Raw genomic sequence first — 13,540 nt, forward strand, 5'->3', positions numbered from 1 at the left:
ATATATCGGCCGCAGTGAACGTAGCATCGTAAAGACATTGTATACGACCATGAGCATATCATGGTGTATCCCTGATGATGTTTGTATACAAATGTATTTGCAAGTGTTAACCCAAGCAGAACCGGATCAATCGATAAAGCCAACCATGTTATAGATCGTCCCAGTATATTAGACCAGTCCCAATGGTCCACTTCGGTCAGATGGTAAGCTAACTACTTTCGATCGTAGATAACGATTTCAGAGAGATTACCAATGACGCATTCGGCGATCAGTATATCAATTCTATATACGTAACTTCCCACAAAAACACAATCTGATACAGGGTAAGATATTCAATATTCATTATAATTATGTGAACTGTGGCAAATTGTTGGCATATAAATTTACTTTTAAGAAATATTGAAAGATACGCCATACGCGTAAAAATCTATTTCATGTTCCAGATGGCAGTTTCGGAATGACAACGTTTTCTGTTAAGAGCTTCACAGAGAGATGATAGAAGGACGTTCCTCCAGCTGAGTAGAAGAGACTATAGATGGTGCATATAAGATCATACAACTGATAAAATATGATACTGACAATCACAGATATAGAATACAGAAATCAATCAAGTACGTACAGATATCTTTATTCTATAGAACATCATGTTCAAACGGGTTGGCCGTGGCCTCATTCAAAGGTACTCGATGCCTCTTATTTCAGGTTATTACTGACGTAATCATAGCAAAATTGCTCCTTTATGGGCAGTGGTCTATAAAGTTACAGTAAGCGCATTTGGGTAATTTAACCTCCAGGCTCTGTGGAAGACAGGATAAGTTGCAGTATATCTACCGGCAGCAACCATCTGAACAAGGTTGTGAATATCATTAATGTTGCTTAGGTATCGGCAACAATACTTTCAATTTAATCAAACGGCTGTACATTTACCTGCTACATGAACAAGGGAAACACCCCCATGCGTAATAATACCCCAAGGGAGCAGTCCCACTTCCACCCTTATATCATTTTTCACTTCTTCAAAGAAACTATTCAATTATTCAGCCATATATTATTAGTTTGATTTAGACCACAGTAATTGATTGTGGTCATTTAATGAAGATAATGCTTTTTCTCCTTATTGTCTTTCTTCATTTTTCTGTCCTCCAAGTTACACAGGTCACATGATAGTCCTGTATCTCTTCACAAAGATTCTTACATTTAAAATAAATTCATGACGTTCTTTATTCTGTTTTATTGATGTTTGTATGGTAACGTCAAGCAGGACTTATTCTGCATCCGGCTGACTGCAGCACCCATTTCGCTCAAAGCTTATACCTCCATGGCTAATAACTTGAACACATATATTTTCATAAGTCATACTATCACTGACAGTAAAAATTCAAAAATAAAAGACCAATAGCAATCTTAGCTTGATTTTGTTACTGCAGGAACGGATAAAAGATGAGCCATTTACCGAACAATCAAAGGCTCCGGAACTGGTTTACGGTTAACGTCGATGCATTCATTCAAAATATAATCCGCTTAGCAATGCCCGCAAATGTACGATAGTTTAACCATTCCCAAGGTGCTGCATTCGCGATAGCTTACCCACCCAACCTTCTCCCTATAGCGTTACAGGGGTAAAAGGGTCATGCCACCCCTTTCATCTTAGTAACGTCGTCCGCAATTTCTATTCATTATTGATGCTGAAAGGCGCAAACGATGTGACAGGATTTATCCTCTCCTCTATGGCCTCTTTTCAAGTTCTTTTCATCGGTATCGATCTGTATGCGTTAGCCGTGTCACGTAGATAAATCTGATTTCACAGTGATGGCGGTGGCTTTGTCCTCTGGCTGCTATTTTGTGGGGTGTAGTTTGCGACCTGATATTCTCGAGTTTATGGGGACTATAAACTCTACTATAAAGTGCTGGTTGTTAGTATATCATAGGGTAGAGACACATGGAAGCTGGCTCGACTCTTCTAGGGGCTCAGGATATGTTTACAGTACAAGTATATATTTCTAATCCAATACAACTTGGGCAAAGGCAGACAAGTACAAGCTAATGATGGTTATCCTCTACGCATATCCTCTATGTATGTATGTATGTATTTATGCATGTATCAATCAAACTCTCTCTCTCTTCCTCTATCTCTCTCTTTCTCTCTCCCTCTCTCTCTCTCTCTCTCTCTCTCTCTCTCTCTCTCTATATATATATATATATATGTAATTTATATAAATAAAAAATGGTATATAGATATCGTAGAGATGACACATATGGCAGAAAATAATAACTTAGTTATTATGTTTCTATAAGCCGACATTTCAATTTTCTCGACTGCTGATTTGGAATGAGATGCTCTATTTTCTGTACTCTTCCCTAATAAATCAGTCTATTCTATTAGAGCCCTTTTGAAGGATTCCGGATACCTTCTCAATTCGTGCAATCGCAGCATGTAGTCGCACGCATCCAGCAGTAGCCTTGGGTGTCTACTATTTTTTACATCCTTAATCAATTTCCCAGTCCTTGGGGTTTGAACTATTCACTTTGCTTCTATCTATTGCGACCGGCCTCACACTGAGAACTTGGTGCAGTTTTCTCCCACCGTAGACAATTCCTTGTCCCGAAAAAGCTTCATCATAAACTTATCATAAACGAAGATAGTTTTTTGCATCAGACGGGGAGTCACCCCCCTCCCTTACAGTATACACCTAATAACACTTTGATTTGCAATCAATCAACGGATGAGAACCCTGGTGACACAGACAAATGTATTTCGAGTAAAACATGGTTCATCGTTCATTGAAAGTCACACAGGTCTCCGCAAAGCTTCTAACATGAAGACGATCCTGCCACAGACGTGAGATTGGGAGGTAAAACCTCAGGTGCTGGAGGAGATAAGAGCCCCGTCCCGCTCCCTGGCGCCTGCCTATCAGAACGATAAGCGCGCTCTGCAACTCTTCTAACGGCGGTAAGTGGGGCGGCCACAAAGGAGATCAACAGGAGTGCATGGAAAGTTTTCTAGCAGGCGGCCAGTCTGTACCCTGTGGTGATATCTTTTATTGAACACCGTGCATTTAGAGTACTAGCCAGTGGGGAAAACGGAGTCCAACATATTTGCATACGAAATCCGTTGCTGAGTCTAGTCCTTATATTCTGGGTGTTACCAGCAACCGATCGATGTTGGGCAGCAACTCTAGACAACTTGGGACCACACTGAATGTGTTATAAAGAGAGGGTACAATCCATCACTCCTCCCGCATGCATGTCCTGTATAATTTCTTTACACACTTGGAGCTGAATATTCTAGAGAAGGATTTATTCCGTTACCCCTGAAAGATTGAGTCTTATCTTCCGTGCCTTTGACTCGATGCAAGTACAGTATCAGCTGTGCACAGAACGTGCTGCGATCCTGATGAATACAACAATTCAGCAACGAAGCTTATCCACAGTCTCAAGCTGGCAAGCCTTCAAGTGTCCTTCATCTACGTAAATTTCATGCTTATATGCTAAAGGAAACTGATAGTCTTGGCCTCCGCGTTTGAATGTTGGGTTTCGATGTTAACAACTGACGACTTTGTCATTAGTGATCTAGATGCATCGTAAAAGTTGATTTACCACATTTTGTGGAAGGATTGACATAACAGGTGAGCTATCACCTTTCAAGATGTCATCCCAGACCGGACCGTAAGATTTGGACCATCGCACACCGGGGCATGCCCCTACTCTTTTTCGAAAAGTGTGGTGGGTTCTTTAACGTGCGCGGGGTGTTGCTCTCCCCAAACACGGGACCTTCATTTAACGTCCTATCCGAGGGACTTCCCTAACCCTAGATGAGCTAGGTACTCATTTACACCTGAGTGAAGTGAGGAAAGTCGTGTTAAGTGCCTTTCCCAAGGGCACAACGTCGGGGCGCAAGTTCGGACATGTCTCTGGGCACAACCCGGGATTAGATCCCGGGTCCCATTGTTTGACAGTCGCGCGCTCTACATTTGCGCCACACGACGCCACAATACAGTGTAACGCCAAGTAACTTTTATATCAGCCTTGGCACGGCAGCTCACATGAAATCGAAGTATATATCTCCATTGACGCGCTAAGGTAAGTAATGTGTTCAGGCCCAAACACCCTGCGGCAGAACATTAATCATCAGGAGTTGAGTAGCAAGGGATTCGCACCAAACAGTGGTTCTCTTGTGATATCACTGCGGCATCAATATTGTACGCCTACGCTGATGACAAAATGAGACATCGGTTATAGAATAAAGAATCTAATGGTTTCAAATATTTTCCAAGTCAACGGTGGTTTGCGAATAAAAGTACATGAATAACTGTTAAGTTAACGTTGTATATTCGTTTCACTATAAACGGTTCTTTAAAACTACATAGGCTCATAGCTATTCAACTATAGTGATCGCCTAGCGAAGACATTGATGTCGCACTGTTGTTGTTTCAACTGAAATACCATAAAGGCAATTACTGTGATTCTGAAGGCTTTTGCAATAAAAGGAGAATCATTTTTCCGGCGGGGAACAGGAGCGACAGTCCACTCAATCTACCCCATGAGTCTGCAGGCCTAAGTCCTTTTATATATAGGCCTTTATCTTCCTTTGTTCTCTCATAAATGCTATGGATGGTTTAAATTTTTTAAAGCGTTCAAGAGGAATCAATGCAAATCGTTTTCATCAATGTATACATATAGGAGGCCAAGTAGATTATCGAGAAGTTGTGTCATTAGAGTACTATCGAGGACATCAAACGACAGAAACCAGTGTGACTGTCTGCGTAGGATGTTACGGTAGTTCAGAAAATCTATGGCCATCAGAAGGCAGGAAAAAGAACCAACTTTTCTAAATGTAGACTAGGCTTATCATCAGTTCGTGTTAGTCTGATGAGCAAGTCGTGCCTTTTCTTCCAACGTCTTTATGTGCGATGGAGTTAAGCGATGGATAAGAAACCCATCAGACTGATTACCAGGGACAGCTCTACCGTAATCATCATGGTGTTGACCTTGATGCATTGTCCAGACGCAGTAAAGATTTTATTTCACTGACTGTGCGATAATCGGCTCTGAGGACACAGCTGCTACCCTGCCGTAATGTCGCAGACATCCATGCTTGGTCAAGCACGAAACAAGCAATCACTTCGGCAGATGTCTTTTTTGCCTATCAGAGGGTACCTTCATCTGTCTAAAGCACTGCGGTCTCTCGCAAGGCCGATGAACAGAATTAAGTGGAGCATTTCAAAGATACGGAAATGAAAACCCGAGCCGATTTGCCTCTTCGCTCGAATTGAAGCTACATCAAAAACCTGAATTGACATCTTTATCACCCTTTGAACATGTTTGAACTTTGTGTTACTTTTTGAAGTACGCTTGCAATGTTGGTGACCTGAGGCTAGCTTTTTCGAAAAAAACTAGTCTCAGGTTAAAAGAAGCTATGTATAACGATGCTAACTATAAAGATAAAACATGGTAAAAACTATCCAAAAACTACACAACCTAATTCATTAGCAATTGGTGCATGTAATGTTGTGAAGAAATACGCTAACTGTACGTTCATTAATTTTAAGTTAAACACATTTATTCATACTGCTGGGGCACCAGTAGCCTGGGTGCCATCCTATTTCTACTGGGGCTCCTACATTCGCTACCCTAAAAAAAAAAATTATGGTAGCGAATGTAGGAGCCCCGGTAGAAATAGGATGACACCCAGGCTAGGGCACCGGTGCCTGAATAGGGTGTAAGATTCAAGCGCGTGCAAGACGAATGCAAGGTCACAGTTTGAATGATTATGGGATTTTCCACCGTATAATGAGATCATCATTAGTGTAGCATCAAGAGGCGGCTGATGCGCAGATACCCATCTCCATGCACGGGCAGCCGTGACCGTATGTGGTCAAGGACAGCGATAATTGGTGTTGGGGGACGTTTCTCTACATTCCAGACATGGAGTGCACATTACAGAGTCGAACTGTGATACAAAACACGGAGAGCGTACAAATGTGTAGTCTATCAACTAGCGTTAATTCTATTGGTTATCATGTAAGTGCAGAAAAGTTAGATGGTATTCACATCTGTATGTGTTGTTAGAGGGTGTTATTGCCATTCGTTTGTTTGCAGATTCAGGCACGATTCATTTCAACTGTTCACCGTTATGCATGTCAAAGCACATATCTAGCAATAAGCGTTGTATCAATTTACTTCTATCTTGTAAATATTTTATTTTTTCCGTTTGCTTTCGGAGGCTGTAGTAACCAGATGCTTACTTTGGCATGAATAGACGATGCAGATTGGATAGTTGATCATTTCTTTGAAATATGAGGATATGACGTTCACGAGATTTGAAGCTGAAAGACTATATGTTTATGTGGCAAACATCAATGAGCTAGATAGGAACAACATTGCATTTACCGTATGAATGGTTCAGTTATTTCAAGACGCTGCCTTTAGATGTGGGAGCCCTGGTGGTGATAGGTAGTCGATAATTGTACGTCTGGGGATTGCAGTTAAAGATTACAGGTCTCACGGGACTAGGAAAGGCTTAAGAATGAGACACAACTTACAGAAATGGCAGGAACTATCCTGGCCACTACCAATCGATAACAGCACTGATTATTTACGACAGATCGTCCTGATAATTGTACCAGTTGTGGTCAATACAAGTGAAACGAAATTGTTAGAATAGGTGAAGGTGAGAGAGAGGGAGAGAGAGAGGGGTAAAGAGGGGAAGAGAAAGAGAGATAGAGAGGTGGAGAGAGGGAGGGATAGATAGCCAGAGACAGACAGACACACAAAGACAAGGACATAGACGGAGAGACGTACAGAGACAATAAGTGTCTTATCAAATCTGACATAGATATGTATAGTGTTCCCATAGGTAATGGGGCAAGCAGAGCAAGACGGCATTGTGCCGAGATCTTCCAATACGATCACTGACATTAGCAGCCACTTTCGTATGTCTACAGTGCGATCCTGCCATCGGGACCAAGGTGTTCTTCGACGCCATGTACCAGCTTCCGCCCAAACTGATGCTGTACGGGGGAACATGCTCCAGCGTGACGTCACTCATCAGCATGTCGGCACCTTACTGGGACCTGACACAGGTAGGTGTTGTGTGTGAAAACGGACAAATTGTTTTCGACCTGTTTTTTGTTGTTGTTTGTTTGCTTGTTTGTTTGTTTGTTTGTCTTGGTGTGTGTAACTGGAGACTGGCAGGATACAAACATTAAGCAGGCATGAGTCCAAATTTCATCGTCAGGCTGGTAATAAGTGAACGTTGGCAAATGGCCAAATGTCAGGAACTCGAGGATGGCATGTGTGCCCTAGAGTAGACCATGTAATAATATTGTTTGAAATGGACATGGTTGTTTTCGAGTGGCTAGTGCAATAGAAAACGAAGGTCAAGTTCGATAATGGCCTCCTAGTGGCTTTCCATGGTACTGCAGTGGAACTGCCGAGTTGGATATCACGTGTTCTGGCCTGGACATCCTATGGTCGTGATTTATGAGTGGTAGATACCTCAGGGGAGACAGAGACCAAGTGTTTTAGGTTTAGGCCCATAATATTCAATCATTCCTTTCTTTCTTCAGCTGTCTTACGATGTAACGTCGCCAGAGTTTAGCGACAGAGAAAAGTACCCGACGTTCTTCCGGACGGTCCCCTCTGACCTTGACTTCAACCCGGCCAGGGTGCGACTGCTCAGGCACTTCAACTGGACACGTGTGGCGACGCTGTATCATGACGAGACCAATTTGGCAATAGTAAGAAAAACACTGATTTTTAAAAATGAAAAAGTACATTGTATTTCCTTCTTGACAATGAATTTGGTCCCAGGCAACAACTTTGTGTCGATGAGCATTATCTTCATGTATGAGCGTGCGTATTCTGAATATCATGTTTTGGTAGATTAGTAATCTTATAATACTATATTTTGGTAGATTAATAATCTATTAATCAACAGTTGCCATCTACGTAATGTACATCAATCAATATGGTGCTGTTTTTGGCGACGCCTCAGGAGTGAAGTCGTTAGTATAGTACTGCGATCGAATTGCCAACTATTCTTAAAATTGAACTCACGGATTCCCTTTTTGATTCGTTTTCTTTCGTGGGTCGTTTTGTGTATGAGTGTGTAACACCTTGTTACTAAATGTCTTGTTTGTTTGCCAGGTTCACAGCCAACTAGAAAGCTCCCTTGTGAAGGCTGGGATGAACTTTACGGCGCAAGGGTTCGTGGACGCAGAGTCTGCCAGGCGGCGTTTGAAACAAATAAAGGTGTTCATGTCTAACGTTAACGTTCATCTGCATAACCATTTAAGGTCCTAATTTCATATTGTTTCATGATACTCGGGCCTCCTACCTTATTAATAATAATATTATTCTGTAATAGTTGAAAGCAGCGATGATGATGATGATTCTGTAAACGAGTCATAGGATTGATGAACGATTGTAAAACTGGGCATTAAAACGAAATGTAACTGTTAAAGAAGCTGGTTTAAGAATATGTTACGGTAATACAACCAAAATCGTTTTATAGCATTCTAATGGCATATTCCTGTTCTAATGATGCAACCTCTCCTTGCCTTGCATCAGGAATCTGACGCTCGAATCATTCTGGGTCTCTTTAATGAAAGCATGGCGAGACATGTCTTCTGTGAGGTACAGTTATAGATGTTACTCTACGATGTCATTCTTTCTTAACATATTCTAATCTTTTCTAATGTTATAGTTGATATCTTTCCCTAATCATACATGGCTACTTTGGTTATATGAAATGTACTTGATATGATTGTCTTTATGATGTCAAGCTCAAGGATATGTGAAACCTATCGTCAATGATAAAATGACAAGGCCACAGACTAGAGGAATATACAACCCTTGCAAAGCGTATGGAAGAGCATGAGTTTAACCAAAACTACTGACAAAAATATGTGCTTTTACGTATGATATCTTTGTTCCATTACAAGTTGACATAGTTGACCAATTTTCACACTGATACAAACTTCCCTAGGCTTACAAACTGAACCTGTACGGAAAGCGGTACGCTTGGATCCTGAACGGACCCTACAGCAGGAGGTGGTGGAACACGAGTGCGGAGTGCACCCGGGAACAGATGCGTAAGGCTGTGGAGGGGGCGCTGGTTTCGAACTTCCTGGAACGCAGTACGAGTAACCATAGAACCATTTCCGGGAAGGTGTGTAGATAAGATACTCACATAGCCTTTTCAATCAAAGAGCAGTATAGGTTACGTTGAAGGGAGGGTGGAGCATGTAGTATGTGAAATGGACATCGATATCGTTGTGTAGAAATTTATCTCTTATATCGTCCTGCTAACAATTTGTATCAATTCGATTCTTAACGTGATAAAATGTCATGTGATAAATATTCTATACTTAGCAAACAGCCACTTGGTTGTTGGTTGGGACAGAAGCTGTGCTGCAGATAGTAAGATTACAGTGAAATTCTTTGATGAAAGATTTTGTGATATTGAAAGCGAGATTTCTACAATATTGGTCAAAATTGGTAGTTATTTCGTGAATCTAGGCGTGATGTTGCATAGATATAGATATATAACATCCTATGTGGAAGCAAATGATAAAATTGTTGTTCTGTTGTTCTAGGTAACGACAATGATAAAAGGTGGATTTTTTTGTTATTTGTCTCCAGACGCCCGCGGAGTACGAGCGACAGTATCACCAGCGCGTGTCTGGGAAAAGGACGAACCCTTTCCACGGGTACGCGTACGATGGGGTCTGGGTGATCGCCCTGGCTCTGGACAAGGTCCTGAGACAGCTGCAGCAGGCGGGAAACGTGCCGCGTGTGAAACTGACGTACGAGAGACAAGAAGACATGAAGGTGTTCATGTTTGATGCAGTTAAAGAGACGGACTTCCAAGGAGTAACGGTAGGTCAGCATTATCCTGAGACTAGTGATCCAAATCCCAAAAGACAATTCGATTTGATATCATTAACCTCTTTGATTTGTCACCGCAGCGAAGTCAAACTTATTAAAATCAAAACCCTTTGAAATAAACTTGAAGTACTTGAGTTCATAGATAATCTAGTTATGTCACAATTTAACGTTGAATTCCGACACAAAATCATTACTAACACCAAAAAGCGCGCAAATCCTTTTGTTAGCATCTGCTTATATTTTGCTTTCTATTTCAAAAGAGATTCGCATGCAACACAATATATTGTTCAGTCACAAGAAAGTCAACTAAAGCTTTTAAGACTACCCATGGCCATTTTGGGTTTGAATTCCACTTAAAAAGACATCAAGCTGGCAATGGTGTCACCCAGCATGACCTCCATTTTCGCAGCAATGACGTCACAACTCTCGCGAGATTTCACCGTCTGGTTACTTCCCTGTCTGACAGGGATGAGTCCAGGAAACCGGAAACGTCTCAGCTTCTGAGAAAGCCTCCCTCTCCTTTAGGACTTGCCATGATGGAAAACAGTACTTTTAGAGCCATTCCTTAGCTAGAGGAAAAGGGCAGAGCCATTCCCAGCGAGTACTGTAAAAGGCTTGTGTAAGCCCCGAGAACCATTAGACGTGACTATAGTAGTTCACGGTGCTCAAATTGACTATAGACAGTCGTTTAAAGTCAGACATGCTCACTTTATGAGCATACACTGCACTCATTACATAGTCGTATTTCATGACGATAATGGCCATCACCTCTTAATGACACATCTACAGACAGGATGACAAGTGCCTTGCCTTTGTCTGCAGGGAAAAGTGCGATTCAGAGACGGCGACAGACTTGGGACAATCCTGTATGAACAGATTCAAGGTAACATTAATGATATATTTTCAACATTACCTCCATAGTAACAAATAGAAAAACCTGCTTCCACGCAGCAAATCAGTTTCTATATGGTGATGATAGTAATGATTTTGTCAAAGGCATTTATCCCATCCCCTGTCCTTGGTACTGAATAAGTAGTATAGACGCTGCCATCCCTGGCCGTGGTCAAACACCACATATGATATCCTTCATAGGAATATATCTGTATCATACGTGGCCAGCATGTAATATGTTACTTGTTATTTCAGAGGGTTCCGAGGTCCGAGTTGGAGAATACTTTGCTGAAAATGACTCCATCGCTTTGCACAGCGTGCAATGGCAAGGTAAGTCACTTATCTGAATTGAACCATACCTTTTTCATACCTTTTTGCTTATTAAGATACTCATTAAATTATTTGGTTAAACGCCTGGAGAAAGATGAACTATGTAGTAAAATATAATTCTTACAGTCTGTAAAAATATTCTAGAGCATTTTGATTGTAGGAACTTTAGTAGCTACACCTCATATATTGATACATACTTGATCCTTGAACGTATATACTAATGTGTGTTCATAACAGTAGAAGACGTCAGGACACTTCCTGTACTTTCATAGGGTCAGTCAAGTATTCCGTACATTCTCTTACCTAAAGACTTAGGCTTAGGCCAAAAATAATTACTCAAGCAACTGGATAAAGTTTTGAAACAGTCAGACGTTTCAGACAGCATCCACTGTCTTTCGTCAGTGACAGTGGATGCTGTCTGAAACGTCTGACTGTTTCAAAACTTTATCCAGTTGCCTGAGTAAATATTTTTGGCGTATCTTACTACCTGGATGTCTAACTTTCATCAACGTACTTAGGCTTAGAATCTCCCGTGCCTATTGCCACACATGGCAGCAAGCTTTTACCACTCAGGACCAGGGCTTCCACTCTTTTTAGGTTAACCCCCATGCGTTATACCCCCTACGTAGGTGATAATCCCCCACGAGACAAGACGCTGCGTGTGGAGGAGCTGAGGAGGGTACCGCTGGCCCTATACGTCATGATCAGCGTCATGGCCATGTTTGGCATCTTCATGGCTATCGTGTTCCTCTTCTTCAATATCAAGTACCGGAACCAAAGGTAGGAATCGTCGACTACAAACGGCTTAATTGTTTTAATCGTTGATGTAAGTGATTTTATGTATATCGCTCTTTTTTTGCAAGTCTATACTTCATTCAACGCGCTTGTCTATTATCGATCTATAGTACGATAAACCCATGCATTAGTCCTTTATGTTATTATAACATTTCCAATGATTCTATGGTTTGATTACTTTACGTTTCCAGCAACTCAATGAAAAACAAGTATATTTTCTTTATCTGTGTAGGTTTGTTAAGATGTCCAGTCCATACCTGAACACACTCATCATAGTCGGCTGCATCTTCATCTACCTGTTCGTGTGTCTGCTTGGGTTGGACGGCGCGCTGATTTCAGAGACGACTTTTGAAGTACTGTGCACAGTAAGTACAGATCATTGCAGTCGACACTTAAGTAACATTTAACACGCTATCCTTGTACATTTTTGTGTGAAATATCTATCTATCTATCTATCTATCTATCTATCTATCTACCTGTGTACCCATATAAATGTCAAGATATATAGATGGATATATATATGTATGTATGTATAAATAGGTAGAAATAGGTAGACAGATCTATCTAGATATAGATTTATAAATAGGTACCTGACAGATAGATAGATAGATAGATAGATAGATAGATAGATAGATAGATAGATGGATAGATAGATGGATTGATAGATGGATTGATAGATGGATGGATGGATGGATGGATGGATGGTTGGATGGATGGACGGATGGATTCATCTGCAGTGAAAAGTGCGCATCTTCCAACGGATATAAGCACCAAAAAGATTTAAAGAGTTATCCATCTCGTATGCATTATGGTCCTTCGTCAGTAAGTGTACTGCCAATCGTACCCGCTAGGTGCGCACCTGGATGCTGGCTGTGGGCTTCACCCTTGCGTTCGGGGCCATGTTCAGTAAGACGTGGAGAGTTCACGTCATTTTCACGAACACCAAGATGAAGAAAATGGCCATAAAGGATGTGAAGCTGTTCGGAATCGTGGCCGTCCTGCTCCTGATGGACATCGTGATTCTCACCACGTGGCAGGCTGTTGACCCGCTGACCAGAGGACTGCAAACATTTCCAGCAGAGGTTCGTCTTCTTATTTAAGTTATGAAAATGCTTATGTAATTTGGCGCGAATCATTGATAAATGACACGAGTATTTGCATCTGCCAATCATCAAACCAAAGATCTTATTACTGCCGCCTATAGCTTCATCATGTTTTGCTTTTTATCTATGAATGTATCTTGAAACGAATCAGTGTTGGTAGATCTTTCAAAAACAACCTCAGTCACGATTCAAACCGCATTCAAGTCGTGATGAAGGAACCCGAAAGCCACCGAACGTTGGTTATGTACGAATAACGTTCCTTTCAAATATACTAGCTTCCAAGAAATTGGCATGTGCACTACACGTATCTAATAACATATTTCTTTGTACTTTGCTATACCCAGCCCGGGAGGGAAGTCACTGTGGTGCCAGTGTTGGAACACTGTGACAGCAACAGCTTCACCTTATGGCTGGCAGTCATCTTCGTTTACAAGGGACTGCTTCTGGTATGGACATTCTTCAGGATTTATGGAAATAGCGTTCCGCTTGTTTACAAAATTCATGATAGATTTTGAATTCAGAATAACATT

At 41.3% G+C, this 13,540-nt stretch overlaps 1 protein-coding gene across 1 annotated transcript in view; it reads left to right on the forward strand.

Annotated features, from left to right (window-relative positions):
* The window catches only part of LOC136420546 (gamma-aminobutyric acid type B receptor subunit 2-like), a 31,521-nt gene that overhangs the window by 15,187 nt on the left and 2,794 nt on the right, over window positions 1-13,540 (forward strand). The window contains exons 2-13 of the mRNA XM_066407496.1: window positions 6,945-7,082; window positions 7,569-7,739; window positions 8,149-8,253; window positions 8,572-8,637; window positions 8,990-9,172; window positions 9,646-9,882; window positions 10,714-10,774; window positions 11,038-11,112; window positions 11,742-11,892; window positions 12,140-12,272; window positions 12,759-12,989; window positions 13,355-13,456. Of these exons, the coding sequence (XP_066263593.1) occupies window positions 6,945-7,082; window positions 7,569-7,739; window positions 8,149-8,253; window positions 8,572-8,637; window positions 8,990-9,172; window positions 9,646-9,882; window positions 10,714-10,774; window positions 11,038-11,112; window positions 11,742-11,892; window positions 12,140-12,272; window positions 12,759-12,989; window positions 13,355-13,456 (1,653 nt within the window). The remainder of the gene's footprint in view (window positions 1-6,944; window positions 7,083-7,568; window positions 7,740-8,148; window positions 8,254-8,571; window positions 8,638-8,989; window positions 9,173-9,645; window positions 9,883-10,713; window positions 10,775-11,037; window positions 11,113-11,741; window positions 11,893-12,139; window positions 12,273-12,758; window positions 12,990-13,354; window positions 13,457-13,540) is intronic.

Source organism: Branchiostoma lanceolatum, chromosome 15 (genome assembly GCF_035083965.1).
Source record: "Branchiostoma lanceolatum isolate klBraLanc5 chromosome 15, klBraLanc5.hap2, whole genome shotgun sequence".
NCBI lineage: Eukaryota > Metazoa > Chordata > Leptocardii > Amphioxiformes > Branchiostomatidae > Branchiostoma > Branchiostoma lanceolatum.